The following is a 16560-nucleotide window of genomic DNA, read 5'->3' as shown; positions in this document are numbered from 1 at the left end:
TATTCTATATATGAGAGTACTTATATAATATATATTCTTTCTCAATAACTAAACTTGCACCTGTCTTTTTCTTCTCTTTCTTTGTTAATTCTTTTCTTTCTCGTCTTTCTTTCATTTAATCTTTCTTTTCTTTACTTTAATACATATTATTTCATTTCTTAATAATTTTATATTCTTTCATTACTTACATCTTTCTAAGAATTTCTTTATTAATAATTTTTCTTTTGTGTTACGTCTCTATAATAAGCGAGTGTAGTATTCGAAACTAGTTTGTTAGCGAGTTACGTATTCGAAAGGAGCAGGCAGTTTGCGGAAAGATTTATCTATCTAAAGGGCATGAATAATGGGGGGGCCTTTTTTATGTCTAAAGCTGTATTCTACAGGAATGGTCGAGTACTTTAAGTAAAGAATGCATCTAGGAACGACGAGTTTACCTCGCGGTTAAGGAGCCGCCTTCTCTCTTAAATAACATGAAAAGACGAGCTTCTTCCGACTTAAATAAGCTCAAGAAAAGCGATTAGGCCCTGTCCCTTAAGGGAGTGCGGCCCCGAAAAATGCTCCTCGAGAATGCTTATTTAATTAGGAGATCTCAGATCAAATTGTCAAATAGTAAGATTCTACCTCAACATAAATCTCGTATTGAAAGGTCGGTCTTCAAGGTGAGCAAGAAAAAGAACCTTTTGATGGTGAAGATGCAAAAGAAGCATTTGAAGCATTGGTCGCTAAGAAATGAGTTTCGTATCCACGTTTCCAGGATGCTCATTCTAAAAAAATCCGATATTTATAGGTATGCGAGGTCATAGGCGGAAGAGTTAGACCTTTAAGTATCGGTGCGAGCTCGATGAAGGGATTCTAATGCTTCATTTACCATTTAAAAAGGCTAAGGCTACTTCAAAGATCAATTGCTGCGTCTGAAACTCATTTTGCACCTTATTTTGGGAATCATAAAGGAAGCGACTCTAAAGCCGGTTTTTCTTTAGAAAGTTCCTCCCTAACCAAATAATGCAACTTGATGAAGCATTCTTACTCTATACTATAAATGAGGAAATATCTTCTTATATTGACCGAGATCTCACTAAAATCTTAAGAAATTTAATCGCTAAATCGAGGGTAGACTCGTTAACATTCTCGCTTCTAAGACTACTCTCGATCCGAGACTTTTCTCCTAAATCGAGGCCCAGTGCGGAACAGATCATCGACGGAGACAAGGAATTTAATCCACGTGCTCGGGGGAAAGCCAATAGTGATAAGCATTCTACCTTAATTAATGGGTCGTTTAAGTGGAATCGTTCACTTGATAGCGTAGTCGGCGCGAACCCATACGTAGACTCCTTCTTGAATTGGAATACTAAAGGCCTATCCTCCTTACCTTACTTGCACTTGCAGAAGAAGAATTCGCATGCTCCTTGTCAAATGTGCATTTTTCATCCACTAAGACACCCGTTCCAGGATTTCTATTTTAAAAAGGGCTCTTTTAGTCATTTTCGAGAGAACGTTAACATATGAAGATACCCGACTTAACTTATTGTCCGAATTAGCTTTTGGAAAGGAAAGGTCGATTCGAAGTAAGCTGTTTTGAGGGTGTTTACACGATCGATCTTTCATCGATGCCTTGGGAGCCTCGATTCTACGGATAGTGATATTGCAGCTAAATCATACGAGGCAGGAGGAACTAATCTTATTTCAGATAAAGAATTTTAGGACTCTTATTAAAGGCGCGAAGCCCTTTCCTTCAAAAGATTTGGGTCGATACGACTACGCCTTCAAACGACGGCATGATGGGAATGCATCTCGGGATGCACGTGCGTGATATGACTCTTACCGGGTTGAAATACCTTTGGTTAAAATGTCCTTGATCGGGTTCTTGATCAGGTTGAAATTGTCCTATCAAGCAATTCCTATTTAGATTGGTAAAATCCTATTCATTCAAATCATGATAAGAGGGGTTCCGAAGCGAAGGAGCTCGTGTAATCCCATTGCGGGAAGGAAAGACATTCACCGCCCATCTACTCGTCAAGGAAAGGAGAATAACTCCGTGGAAACCATGCTCGTTCCAACACGTAATTCCCTCCCCCTAACGGGCGAGCTCTTCCAGAACGTAAACTACGTGGATTCCTCACAAAAACAGGGAAAAAGGAAAAGAGAAAACAAGCCGTAATGGTGTGCTCCTTTCCACCCTCGAACGAAGCCTTTTCTTAGACGTAAACCGAAGCTGGCCGTTTCAAGCTAAATTGTCTTATTGTGTGGGATAGGAATAAAAAAAATTGGGCAGGAAAACAGGGCTTATACGCAGCCAAGGAGCGAAGCCATCTTTTTGAATTTAAAAGAGAAAGAGCGATAGATTGCGTAGGCTATAACGGCTTTTACTTTAGTTCTAATGTCCTGTGAACAGACTCACGAGCCTGTTTTGATTAAGAAAGTTAATCCCGTGTTGATGATCATATTATATTAGAGAGAAAAGTAGTACTTGAGCCTTGAGCACAGGATGCCATATTAGTATGGGCTCCCTAACTGGTGGACCAATCCTGCAAACAAAGGGCCTAAACCCTTGAATATGTCCGCACACGAGCAGACATTAACGCTGCATACTTTATCCTTCCTACTGCTAAAATACGCCTATTCCTAATTAAGAAATTCTCCCTTACTGAAAGGAGGGATCTCATTCCAATGCTTTCTGCTTCAAAAAACACGGGTGTTCTCAGGAGACGTTTCTTTTTATAAAAACCTCGACTTGAATGTTCTCCTACTTTTAATGGTTTTACTTGGATAAGGCTCCTCCACCCGGAAAGGTGTGGAACGAGTGAAAGCCCATAAAAAAGGGGGCCAACCCAATCAGAAGAGATTTCATGTTCGCGAGAAGCATGGGAAAGTCTTAGCTTTGTCTCGTATCGCGTCTTTGTTTTGAAAAATGAAATTTTTTAAGAAAACCGGCCTTTTTCGGGGTAAAAGCCATAATTCCCATCATCAGCCGCACCCTCATCTGCTACTAAAATGCGCCCTGTCTTGCTTTCTCGAGCAATGATGATTGGTGTAGGTAGGCAGGCGTATGTATATATAGTTCAAGGAAAGTAATTGCCTTGTTTGTCTGCTTCCGAAGTTGTTGTCCTGGTCCATTAGACAGACTATACTATTAGAGAAGAGATAGAGAAGTAAATCTTCCCATCCTATCTAGAAATAGGTAGGACCTCTCTTCAACAACCACATCGTCGCCGACAACTTCATCGTTGACGTGAGCTTGATTATTCACAGGAGCGCCGTCGTCATAAAAAAATCATCTAAGCTAAAGTCATTAAAGCTAACAACCTCCTCTTCGTCATTCCTGTCCTGTTGATCTTCCCCGTTATTATCAACATCATCTAACCTAATATTATCAAGATCATCTTCAATATCGTTGTCATCATGAATTTCGTCTTCCCACGGCATATTAAGCTCGAAATTCATCTTTTAGTTAACGATTGGTTTTTTTTTTACAAAAAATATTATCTCTTTGTATGTCTGTTTCAACTTCCACGTTCAACTACAATCAAATAAAATATTTTTTGAAACCTATTACCTAAACTCTCAGCAAAAAAATAAGATTTTTAAAACAGAATTATTTAGAAATATAAATTTTCAAAAATAAAGATACGGATTTGATATCTCAAAATAAAGAATTAATAAATATAATATAAATATGAAATTTCCAATCAATTAAGAATAAATTGAAAAATATGGTATCAAAAAATATTCCTTAAATAACTTGTTATTTATTTTCCTTAATTAAGGAAAATAAAAACATCGCCATAATGGAAAGAAATTTGGCCTAAAATTAGGGCATCTAAATAGGAAACTTTGACTTTTTATAAATAAAAATTATTTAACAAGTTATATAATAAAATGAAATTGGTTAGTAATTGTGCTGATACCCCTTGCTTAATTGGTTACGCATATAAATGCAAAGACTTACCCCCTACTAATACATTGCGTGTTCGAACCTTACTAACAACATATTTTTTAAATTCTTTTTTTTTTCCTTCATTTTCCCCACAATTCGAATTAGGGTCACCGATAAAAAAAATAGAATTCAATTAGGGTTAATCATCAGATTCACGACATTTTTTAAAGATTTCAATTTTCTTCATTTTTACCCTAATTCCACGCTAACATATGCAATTCACCCAAAAATTGAATTAGGCACTACTACAAAATACGTAATAGACATCTCTTAATAGGCATCAGATATTTCAAAAAGTCTGATGTATATGTTTATACATCAGATATTTGCAAATATCTGATGTCTATTCATTTATGTAGACATCTAAGTTTTGCAAAAGCTCATGCCTATTCATTTATGTATTTTTAACTTACATTATACACATTAGAGCATTTACAAACCGATGTATATCTAATCTAAAAATTTATAGGCGGCAACTTTTTAGTACTTTAGCGCTTTCATTCATATTTCATAGAACATTACACCCAAACTCAATTTACTCTCCCTCATTATTCTCTAATCCCCATCTACAAATCACTCAAAAGCTCACATCCGCCGCTTACGCCACTATGGCCGACCTCCAAAGACTGCGCCGCCGCCGCCTAAGTCACCATCACCGCCCTCCATGACTTCCGACAACACCCAAGTCTGCATCCCTCAATCGTTCACCTCCGTCACTCGCTCAATCGTTCGCCAACACCACCACGACGTCAAGTTGCCGCCATCATTACTGCTCCGTCACATTGTGGGTACCGTTTCAAAGAAGTTTACTTATTTTGTATTCTATTTAATTTTAGCTTAATTTGATCTAGGTTTATGTTTATACCAAATTAGGGATTTTTCGTTTGGATTTGATGGTGTATGCGATTCATTTTCTGGTATTATTATCGTTCCGCTAGTTGATTGTTTGAATCCCCAATTTTTGATTTCTTCATCCCAATTTTTATTAGTTTCGATTTCAGTGTGTAAATAGGGTCGGCCCAGATTTATCTCCACTTTACCATGTCATAGTGTTATTCGGATTCTCCCATATATCGTCATAACACCTGCGATAGTATTTCGGTACCGGTGGACACAAGTGCATTGAATTTGGGAGTATTAGGACTGGTGGTGCTTCTATTATGGTCCATGCTCTTCTCCAATTTGGTCTTGTTGGTATCCTCTTAATTGCTCTCAGTCTTTACATGTATCGGGGTTAGATTACTAATTTCACTAGCTAACCATGTTTTTCGGACTTGATTATCGTTTGAATGATTAAATCATTCCTAACTTCGTGATTCTTTTGTTTGTCTATGATTACTGTGGACGGTTCAATGAGTACTTGGTTTGTAAAGTTGCTTTCGATTGATTTTCGGTTTGTATATTCCATAAGAGTATAGTATGGTGTTGAATTATGATTGTGTACTACTTGTTCTGTTGTAGTTGTCGAATAAAAAAGAGGTTGGTTGTTTTATTATTGTGCTTGTTTTTAATTTGATTCTTTTTTGATCGTACGATTAGTGCATAAAGGACTGTGACCAAACTGTGGAAAGAGGGAGGGAACTTCGGTCGGATCACAAGATGGTAGCCAGGGCTTTGACAAGGAAAGGAACTACATTGGTGAAGTTGGCAAAGGTACCTTTCACATGACATACTTCTATGTCGTGCTGCTAGTATCGAGCTTGTTTGTATGAGAAACTAAGAAGAATTTTGCTTGCACCTTGAGTCCGTTGTGTGGTATATTATGCACCTGTTGCTTGTGCAATTAAGAATAGTGCAATTCATCATTTAGTTGTAACTTAGATAGTTGGCATGTTGTGTTTAACACTTGGGCTTTGATCATCTTTGTAGTGCTTGTATATTCTAAAAAAATATATTTGTTCGACCACAACCGCATATTTAGAACAGTCTCCCCTTTTCCTTAAGATGGAAAGCACATAATTTTTAGTTAAGTGATTCTTCTGCCTTATTTTTGTGCCATGACCAGTTTGTGCTCAAGAGCCCGGATCAAGTATTTTTCTCTTGGTACCATCATTAATTTTAGTTTGAGGTCTCTTTTACTTAGCATAAGGTATGATTTTGTTGCTAGAAGCAGGTAATGTCGTGCATTATACTTCGTACTAGTTAGGTTGGTTTGTCATATAAGCACTAATTTTGGTCTGTCATGCCCGTATTGCAAGATTAAAGATGGTGCAGTGGAGAATTTGGGTATGGTTTATGGATTGGCATCTTGGTCTCTTCGTATTTTTTTAAATCGGGTAAGCTGTTTAATTTTAGTAGTAACTATTATGGAGTACTACAAAACAAACCAAACGAAATCTTCCATCTTGAATTCTTGATCCATGGCCTGGTCAGTTTGTTACCCTTCACGACATATAGTCCTAAATATCATTTTTTGCAGGACGAGGACGAGGCACGGAGTTTACGATGAAGCTATTCCCCACTTTGAGTTAGAGTTATGTACTGAGAAGGAAGGTCCATGGTACGATATCCATCTTTTTATAATTTACTTATTTTACGTCGAAGAGATGTTTTAATCACTAATGCTTGGAATTGCGTCGTGGTTTTCATTTTTTAGTTGTCTCTCTTGGTTTACTAATTGAAGCTTTATATATTCATTATTCACTTTGTGCAAACCAAATGACTTAGATTGTCCGTGTGAGAATATGCTAGCTATTTGTAAAGTACTCCCTGAGGTTTAGTCGTTGAATCATTTAGTTTTAGACGCTTGCTTGGAAATACGGATTATCGCACAATTGTGATGTACTACTTATGAATCTTACTTTTAAGAATATTTTCTTCAAGTAAACTTTAAGGATAACTTATAAAAGGTAGCATAATTTTTTCTATCTCAAACAAGTTATCGTAATTTTATCATGTGGTCTAATTTATCGTTTTGCCATTTTTCTCCTTTTTCACAAATATTAGTATTGTTTTTTAGTCAATATGCTTATTTTTGTTTTGTAGTATTTTGAAGATTTCCGAAGGACTTATACCCAACAAATGCTTGTCGAGGATAGGGAAATATGGATTACATTTGTTCGAACAAACACACACAAGTAGAGGAAGAAGATGCTACATGGGTTGATCAAAGAGAGTTGGTTGGGTAGTTGCTTTTTTGGTGGTGTAATTTGTAATCATTTGTTGTTACACACACAACAGAAGTGATAAACAGAGGAGCATGAAAGCTTACTCGTTATATATGTGATCATGTGTATGATTAATAATGTATTTGGGCAACAATATCGCAATATTTTTTTTTATGAAAAATATAATTATAGACATCGGTTTTTTTGGATATCTGATGTCTATGGTGTTGAATAGACATCGGATATTTTAAACAATCGATGTCTATATAACATATAGACATCGGATTTCTAAAAGTCGATGTCTATTTTTGAATAGACATCAGACTTAAGACTGATGCATAAGCATAAAGAATATACATGTGTCAACTGTGCATCAGTTGTAAATCCGATGCCTATTGATGAAAAAGTCGGATGTCTATGACGGTTTTTGTAGTAGTGAGGGTTCATCATTATTGATAAAAAGAATTCGATATCAATTAGGGTTAATCATCAAATTCACGAATTCAATTATCGATCATCATCAATTGACGAATCGATTTTTCTAAGTAATTGAACTATGGGTAAATTATGGCTATGTTTGAACGGCTTAAAAATTTTAGTCGTATTTTGGAACGAATTAAATTAGGGGAAAAAAGTTTGATGAAATTCATTATTTTTAATACTAATTCAATTTTTGGATGAACCCCAATTTAAATTAAAATATTTAGACAAATTAGGAAATTCATTTTTTATTAATTACAATTGCTAAAAGTGAAAAATAAATAAAAAAAAAAACTAACCTTAAATGATGTAAACAAGGGTAGTTAATGAATTAACTATAATTGCAAAATGAGTAACCTAACCCTAAACTAATCAAATATAGATAACTATGGTTTGCCACGTGTCATATTGCTATTCATTTGTGTATGAAAATTCTATACAACATGTGTAAGTGTATCATCTTCCCTCATTTGAAAAAAAAAAAAAAAAAACAGTTTTAATTGAGCAGCTGATGTTATCAACTCCATCAAAAATGAATCAGTTAAGTTACTCCCTATTAAATACTCCGTATAGTTAACCAGTAAGCACACAAATCCCTTGGGATAAATAACAAACTTTTCACTAGCTTAAGCCTTAAGCTTGCCTATGTTTAAAATTAGCCAAATTTGAAGTGGATACCTTCACAAAACCAATAATAATTATAGTGTGAGACGATTTTACATTGTGAGACGATCTCCTTGTAGAAAAAAACATCCATTAATATATTGTAATAAATAAATGGGCTTTTACATAAAGGAAGGACCGTGTTATGGTATAAGCCTGTGCCTGTCATATTATATACAGAGTAATTTGTGTTATTATATAAAATAGCTATTTAAGTCAACCACATAACAATATAAGTCACCATTGAGAAATGTGATAAAATTGTCACATTAGACAGTAGCTAGATTAGGTTACATAAATTTCACACAACTGACATTAAAGGACAATACAAACAAAACAAACACCCTCCTGATTTCTTTATCATTTCTCAACATAGAAAGTCATACACTCATACCATGTAAAATAGTACCAAATGGCTGTCAAAAAAAAAAAAAAAATAGTACCAAATGATAAGGCGTTATCGGGTGGACGGTGGTGTTAAGATTGAGTGTCATCTTCTCACATGCATCTATTATTGTAAGGGTTTTTACTTATTGCATGTTAGAGGGTGTCGACTAGGTTGGGTATTATTCGGTGACGCCAACTCATTTTCCAAAAATTAATAAAAAAAAATTAAGTAAAAAAAGCATGCAGAATTGAACACAATTTCCAACTACGTAAAGCGTGACCTAGTAGTGGTTGCTTTAAATTAGGTCACAGCTTAGAGCTATCACTGACATTATATTTTGCTTGTTTGTATTTGTCAGTTTTAAAGCATAGGTTGGTTATACACAGGGACGAAGCTCGGACTAAATTTTGTCCAGGGCCGAATTTTTTTTTCCAGTTCACTGTAAATTAACTTTATACGATGGCTTTATATAATAAAATATTATTCCATCCGCAATACGACTATAAACATAAATAATCATAAGAAAACATTAAAAATGTGACAATAATTTAAAAAAACGTAAAATTATAATCATGATATAACTATAATAGAGCTTTCAAATCCTTAAAGGTTCCAACGATCTCATTATATTTGATTTATCAACATGAGTAGTCTCATTATCCTCACTAGTTGTAGTATTTGGCGATGGTTCATTTGTCTCATTTATCGAAATTGACCATTTTTTCTCTTGAAAAACTCAATTATCATAGGATTTTACCCATTAAAATTTTACAACTATAGAAAATAATATACTACACTAATTCAATTATTAAATAACTTTCAAACTTTTTTCTAAATAAAAAAAAATCGAAAGAAACTAAATCAACTAGTAATGGACTAAAATTAAATCCCTTCTTAGGATTCTAGAGAAACACAAATAGACAAACTCTAAGTCCTACCTAATAAACAATTAAACACCTCCCCTAACCCAGTATTCCACTAAAACACCTAAACTCCTTTTCCCAATTTCTACCATTTTCTACAAACCAAATTAGCAAGCAGCTAAGCACCAATTTCATATTACGAATTCGATTTTGTCATCACCAATACAATTTCATTAGCCAATATTGTTTATTATTATTATTTTTTTCTCATCCAAATGCAATTTGCAGATACGAAGTATAATGGTAATAAAAATGAATTTACAATTATCAATTTCAAGTACTATTGCTTAATGAAAGAAAACAATAAATTAGATGAGAAATTACTTGTAATTTGTAATTGATCTTGCGCTCTGGAGTCTGGATCTATCAACGGCAGAAACTCACGATTTGAGGTTTTTTTATAAGGGTTATTTAACAGAAATACTCCAAGCTATCGACCACCTTCTCAATATACTCTGTACTTTAATTTAACTCACAATAAACCAAACTATTGACCTTATCTTCTCGTATCATACTCGAGACTTTTTGTAACCTATAAAATCAGGTAAAGCGTTAAGTGGATCCATCACCACCAGTCCACCACTACATCACCCTCTCAACTTTATCCTTCTCTCATTTACACCATTTTCAACCACCCTCACAAGTCACAACCATGGCCACCACCATCTCGTCGTCATCTTCTGCCCATTAAACCGCCATTCTCTCTACAATTAACACTAAAATCCACCATCAACACTGCACCCTTCCTTCATTTACTCATTAAATAAATTCAACATTCAATCATTCAAAATTCAACACCATTCGGACCATAGCTACATTTCAACTTCATCTCCATCACCACGCTCGCTTCACCACACTCCTCTCTCCGATCACCACAAGAGCGCCTCTCCACCAGCCCAGACTTACATCACCTCCGTCACTCCCTCAATCGAACCACCATAAACCCTCATGAAAACCAATATACACCCCAGTGGCACCGAACTTTGCCCAGAACCTCTCGTAATTATGAGCCCAGATGCAGCAGCGGTAATGTCAAGCACCAATAAGCGTGAACTCAAATCAGTAGAACCCAAGCTCGGCTTCTCCGCTGCTATTCGGCACCACTATGGAGTACACCGACGCATGTTGCCTCCTCTTCTCCCCTGTTTCAATTGATGTCGTTTTACAGAAACCCTAGATCCCCAAATCGATTTGGGGATAAATATTAATTAAGTGTTTGGGTGGTTATGAGGTGGTCGTTGTGATGGTAGTGAGTTGGGGATTAGGTGGCCAGCGTAGGTGGTTAGGGGTGGATGAAGACGATTGTGTCGGGTGTTAGTAATGTGGCGAGTCGGTGATGATAAGAGTAGGATGATTCATGTGTGGGTTAGTAAGGGAAATAAGAGGGAAGCTACTTGCTAAACAGGTAGCCGGTTACTTAGTGTAATACGAGAAGGGGGTGTTGATAGTTAGTTTTATTGTGAGTTAAATTAAAATTTGGAGTATTTTGAGAAGGTGACCGATAGTTTGGAGTATTCATGTTAAATAACCCTTTTTATAGTAATTTTGTTTTTTTTTTTTTTTACTTTGTTTTCCAGTAAAATAGTAGTAACAATTAGTATAATTTTTTATCCCATAATATAGAAAGTTCTTGTTTTTTAACTATGGTAATTATATTATAGTTAATTTCCAAATTTAAGCTTCTCTTTCTTTGATACGCAGTGCGAGATTGTAGGAGAAGATTAGAAGAATCCCTATTTTTTTTTTTCATTTTTTTCCAAAAGTCCGCCCAGGCCATGGCCCAGCGGGCCAGTACTGTGCTTCGTCCCTGGTTATACACATTACTTGTATAAATCTATAATCATGCACCATATCTAATCGTAAACAACAAAATTATGATATGATATGATATGATGATGTAGCTAGACTTTGAGCTACTTGTTCACTATTGGTCCGTTTTCCTTATTAAATATAACTAGAATTGTTTTTAAGAAAACGACACTTAAATTATGCGAGCTGAGATGATGTATTTTATAAATAGCGTAAAATGACTCATGCAAGAGTGTGTAGTAATGTAGTAAATACGCCTATTTTCACACAAATGAGATAAATTACTTTATCCTTTTTTGATAGAACTAAAGTAATGAATCAAACTATTAGTTCGGTAAGAAAATGAAAAATTAAATTATAAATAAATACCAAATAAATATTATCTGAAATATCCGTAATTTGAAACTATTATACTCCGTATATAATCTCATTCATCTCAGCTCGGGCCATGTAATTGACTAATAGCGAGCTTCATTAATGTAATGGTGTACTTTTAAAAAATGGAAACTTTTATAAACTCAAATCAAAAAGTTATCACAAAAAAATGAGAATAAATACGTATTAGAAAATTGAAGACGTGTACATTAGGCAAATTCAAACAATATATTCTAACAACGTCAAAATAAACCACGATATGAATAAAAAAATCACAAATTATAAAGTAAGACGGTCTTATATATGAGACAATTTATTTTTGTAGAAAAAAACATTCATTTATTGTTAATAACTGATTTGTTTTCTTACACAATGAAATCGTCTCACAACATAAGATTATTTCACATGATAATTACTGATTTTTCATTATGCAATTTGTGCTCAATCACTTTATTATCTAAGTATGTTACAATTTCCATAAAAGAATCAAAGATGAAAACACTTTTTACAAAGTCTATAAGAGTATAAATAACATTCTGGGTATTTCAAAATGCTATGGCCATTCATGTTGTTTCTTTTCTGACACGCTTCCAATTGCTTAAAGAGAATACGTATTAACAAGAAAACCAAAACACCATGCAAATGTGCAGCCAATTTCAGAAGGAGCCTTTGCTATTCGCCATTCTTTGTGTGAGCTATACCTATTTTAGCTCCATTTTCCAAAGATTGCAATTTTGACAAATCCCCATTTTGATCAACATGCACGTTAGTCAAAGCTAACTGTGATAGTCATGTTGTCCATGATCTTTCCCATCTTATTTGTGATAGTCACATACTTGTAACATTTTATAACATTTTTTTTTGCATTATTCAATTTAACAATGAGTAATTACAAGCTTCTAACTGTCACAAATAAGAATTTTTGTGCTAATAGAGAAAACATTAATTTGAAGCACAATTTCTTGTACATGGATCGTCTTTTTGTAAGTCAATGATTTCTATTATTTGTGTTATTACATTTTATATTTCATAATTCACAAATTAAATCACTTAAATATTTAAGTCGCTAACATTATGAAATGAGTTAAGAAAAGTAAATAAAATTGAATATAATAACATAACAAGTTTAATTTGCAAACAATAAAATTAAACTCAAATGCAATATTGAATAACAATTAAATTATAAAACCCTAATTAAGAGCATGAAATTAATAGACGTATTCCAAAAGACAAAGTCCTTAATTAATCATTACTCCAAAATAACCAAAGTTAGTTGATTTTAACAAGTATACTAATAATTATCACCCGTTCACCGTGAGTCGTGAACAAATCAAAACTAGAAAAGCCAACAGTAAAGCACCACGAAAAACTAAATAAATTCTAATCCCCAAAAGACCTAAGATACTTAACTAAGTCGATAACGACCTTAATTGCTCTCACAAGAAGCATGTCCACTAGAAAAGAAATCAAACACCCTTTGGTGCTTATCATCCCCAAAGGTATTAGTATCCGAAGACGAGCTATCCCGAGGAGAATTCACGGTCGAATTGTTAGTACTACTCATACCAAGCTTATGCTCCAAAATTCCGGTAGGATGTACCGGAAAAAGATCAAGAGTTCTCGTCCCCATACAATTGATCATCGTTTCACGACCTTGATTATTTTCATAGTGACAATTCATCATAGCAGCACAATAACCAGTCAACGTTGACCCATGTGGGACCCTTCCATTGCCAGGTGGCAGTTCCATAATAGGGTTATGGACATTATTATAATTATTTGTTGATAATGATGATCTCTTCATTAGGGCATTATGATGATGATGATTGTAACTTAGGTCGTTGGTTGTTTGTGGAAGCTTGTAATATGGGCTTGGAATAACTGCCAATCACAAAAAGAGATTTAACAAATTATAATCGATACAATACAAATTCTAAAATAAAACGTTTTTATTAAATGAAACATTATTTAATATTTACGATATGAGAAAATGTTGTAAATATGACATAATATCACTCATATATTTTGGAGAAGTTAAAACGAATTACATTATTAGCTAAGATCAGAATCATTTGTGCAGCTAAACCATTGGTGATCTAAAACAGCAATACTTCCTCCGTCCCAATCACTTATTTACCTTTGATAAAAGACTCCTCTTAAAGAATAAGAAAAAGTAATCAAATGAATGCGACGAAGGAAGTATAATCACTACGTGTGTAGTAAGTATTGTGTTACTAGTATTATCATTAGACGTACTAGTAAGATTATATAATTTGTGTTAAACTAAAAATAAACACACACGACTACAACATTTTCTACACACATTATTAAATATTTATAATGTTCATAATGTATGCAAGGTAATTAAAAAAAAAGGATTAATTTTCACACCATAAAGAAAAATACTCATAGCATTAATGTTTTAGTATGACAATACAAATTCCCAATTTCCATTGAAAATAAAGATTTTAAGACTTACATAATATTATGCTTCATGTATAACTATCCACTAGCAAAATATACTCGTAAAAACAAATAAAACTATGCTTTCATTGCAAAAAAAAAAACAAAAAAAAAAGAGGTCTACTAGTACAAGCTTTTCAATTATTCTTGGTGCAATTGAAAATTATATCTCGGAAAGTAAAGATGACATATATAAAACCCGGAAAATAAAACGTAGAAGAGTACGTACCATTGGGATAAGAGTAATGAGCAATTGGAGGAGCAGGAAGTATCGGATTAGGATGATGAAGATTAACACCATTATTATTATTATTATTATTATTATTATTATTATTATTATTATTATTATTATTATTATTATTAAAACCTTGATTATTATAATTATTATTATTAAGATTAATATAATGATGTAACGGTGGAGGAGTAGGAGGCCCAAGAAACCTATTACTATCAAACTGATTAATCATTCCATGATTATGATGGTAATTAAGATTAACATTAAGATTAAAATGATGATTACGATTATTATTAGCAGAAGCAGCAGCAGCGGCAAGACGTTCTTGTCTTTGTTTTTGACGTTGTCTAGCCTTATGATTCTGAAACCAATAAAAAACATTTTTTCCTTCAATATGACCGTACACTCTAAGACGTGCTGTAATATGTTGTATTTGCTCCGCACTTGGTGTACGTACACCTTCATTACTATACATTCTTTCTAACATTTCAATTTGTTCTTTTGTTGGATTCCACCTCGACCCTCCGACACCCGATCCCTCCTCCCTCATCATCTCCTCATCGTCACCACGATTATCGTGATCAGAACGATGTCGTTCATTACTCTTGTTGTTACTATTATCGTCCATTTTTGAGTTTTTTTTGGTCTTAAGGGTTTTATTGTTATGTGGGTGTGAGTTTTTGTTGTGGGTATATATATAGGGAGGTGTATTGGAGTGAAAAGACGAAAATGCCCTTGGGAAAATGCATAGGAAGGAAGGTGTCTTGGCCCTTGGGAATGAAAGAAAGAAGAGGAGATACAAAAGGTTAGAGACAAAGGAAGGGTAGATGTGTCCAAGAATATAGGTGCTATATGATGATGTAGTATGGAGGTGTTAAGGCCTATGACTTTGGGAATTTAAGTTTTTTACGTATCACATTTTACATTGTAGATTATAATTATACGAGTAATTAATATTTATAATTATTTATCCTAGAGAGATAAAAAGAAGTTTAAAGGGTTTTGTGTGTTTAAGATTTAATTTTTTTTTTAATTTAATTGCTTTGTAGTTTGTACAATATAGTTTTTCAAGAATTAGTTGTTACAAGTATTTACGAGCTAGTAGTAATTACATAATTAATTGATCCAAGGAAATTTTAGCAAATTAAAAGTACTTTATTTTATAAAATTTATTCTACTAGCTTCACTTTTCAGTTTTCGAGCTTGACCGTGAATATGTTAAAAGAATACGGAGTATGCAAAAATGTAAATATGCTCGTAAGTCGTAACATTATATGGAGTATTTTCAATCAAAGAAAGTAATACTCCGTATGTGATGGCTTTGTTGTATGTAGCGATGTAGGTCGTGCAAAAATCATATAGGTCGAATTGAACTGGATAAAAAGAGTATAATAATTTGATTATTTTGGAAGAAATAGTTGTAAGAAACTCGAAATAACGGACTATTAATTTGCAAATTCTATTTAAAACCGTTTCTAACAAGACTTAACACAACGATATGTATAATCGATCGAACGGCGTATATATGAGTATTTGAGTTAGCATATAATACTACTATTTGAGTTAGTCACATAGTAGTACGAAATATTTAATATTGAATTAACGACATTCCGAATATTATGGGTGACAGAAATTATAAAATAAGACGATATCAAATATTCATATATATGTGACAATTCAATCCATTTCTATAAATTAATTGTGTTTTTAAATGATGAAATTGTCTCACAGCGAGCGACGTGAGACCGTCTCACACAATAATAATTACTTGGTGGGTGGTGTGTTGACTAATGTACATGGTTTTCTGAAGTTGGAATAGCAAAAGACGCCCAATAAATAACACCCTCACATAATCGAGTGATCACGTAACAAAATATATCTTGAGCTATTCAATTAACCAATCGTGTTTACTGTTAATCAATGCAATTTAAGCATGTGTTTGTTTGTTTTCTTTAATTTCGAGAAAATGGATCTTTATTCCAGAAAAAAAACAGAGTTAAATGAAGTAAAGCTGTTTATTAGTTGGCTCTTTTAATCACCATTTTCACCCATTTCTTATTAACTTCATCAAACAAAACTTTAAATAGAATCTAGATAACTAACCTTAGCCTATCAATCCATTGCTTAAAAAAAGACGATCTCATTTGTAAGACTAACACGTAAATTATATAATGACTGCGAAA

At 33.7% G+C, this 16560-nt stretch overlaps 1 protein-coding gene and 1 long non-coding RNA gene across 2 annotated transcripts; one reads left to right on the top strand and one right to left on the bottom strand.

Annotated features, from left to right (window-relative positions):
• The first annotated feature begins 5046 nt into the window (after window positions 1-5046).
• Window positions 5047-6193, top strand: LOC141622186 (uncharacterized). Its single transcript, XR_012532892.1, has 3 exons — window positions 5047-5128; window positions 5474-5587; window positions 6133-6193. It is a non-coding gene; the product is annotated as an uncharacterized LOC141622186 (long non-coding RNA).
• Window positions 6194-13105: 6912 nt separating this feature from the next.
• LOC141620849 (uncharacterized) lies at window positions 13106-15005 on the bottom strand. The gene is made up of 2 exons (XM_074437611.1): window positions 14591-15005; window positions 13106-13560 (listed from the first exon to the last, which is right to left on the bottom strand). The coding sequence occupies exons 1-2, from the start codon at window positions 15003-15005 to the stop codon at window positions 13106-13108; spliced, it is 870 nt and encodes a 289-aa protein (XP_074293712.1).
• Window positions 15006-16560: the final 1555 nt, after the last annotated feature.

Source organism: Silene latifolia, chromosome X (genome assembly GCF_048544455.1).
Source record: "Silene latifolia isolate original U9 population chromosome X, ASM4854445v1, whole genome shotgun sequence".
Lineage (NCBI taxonomy): Eukaryota > Viridiplantae > Streptophyta > Magnoliopsida > Caryophyllales > Caryophyllaceae > Silene > Silene latifolia.
This window is presented reverse-complemented; position numbering and strand designations above follow the sequence as displayed.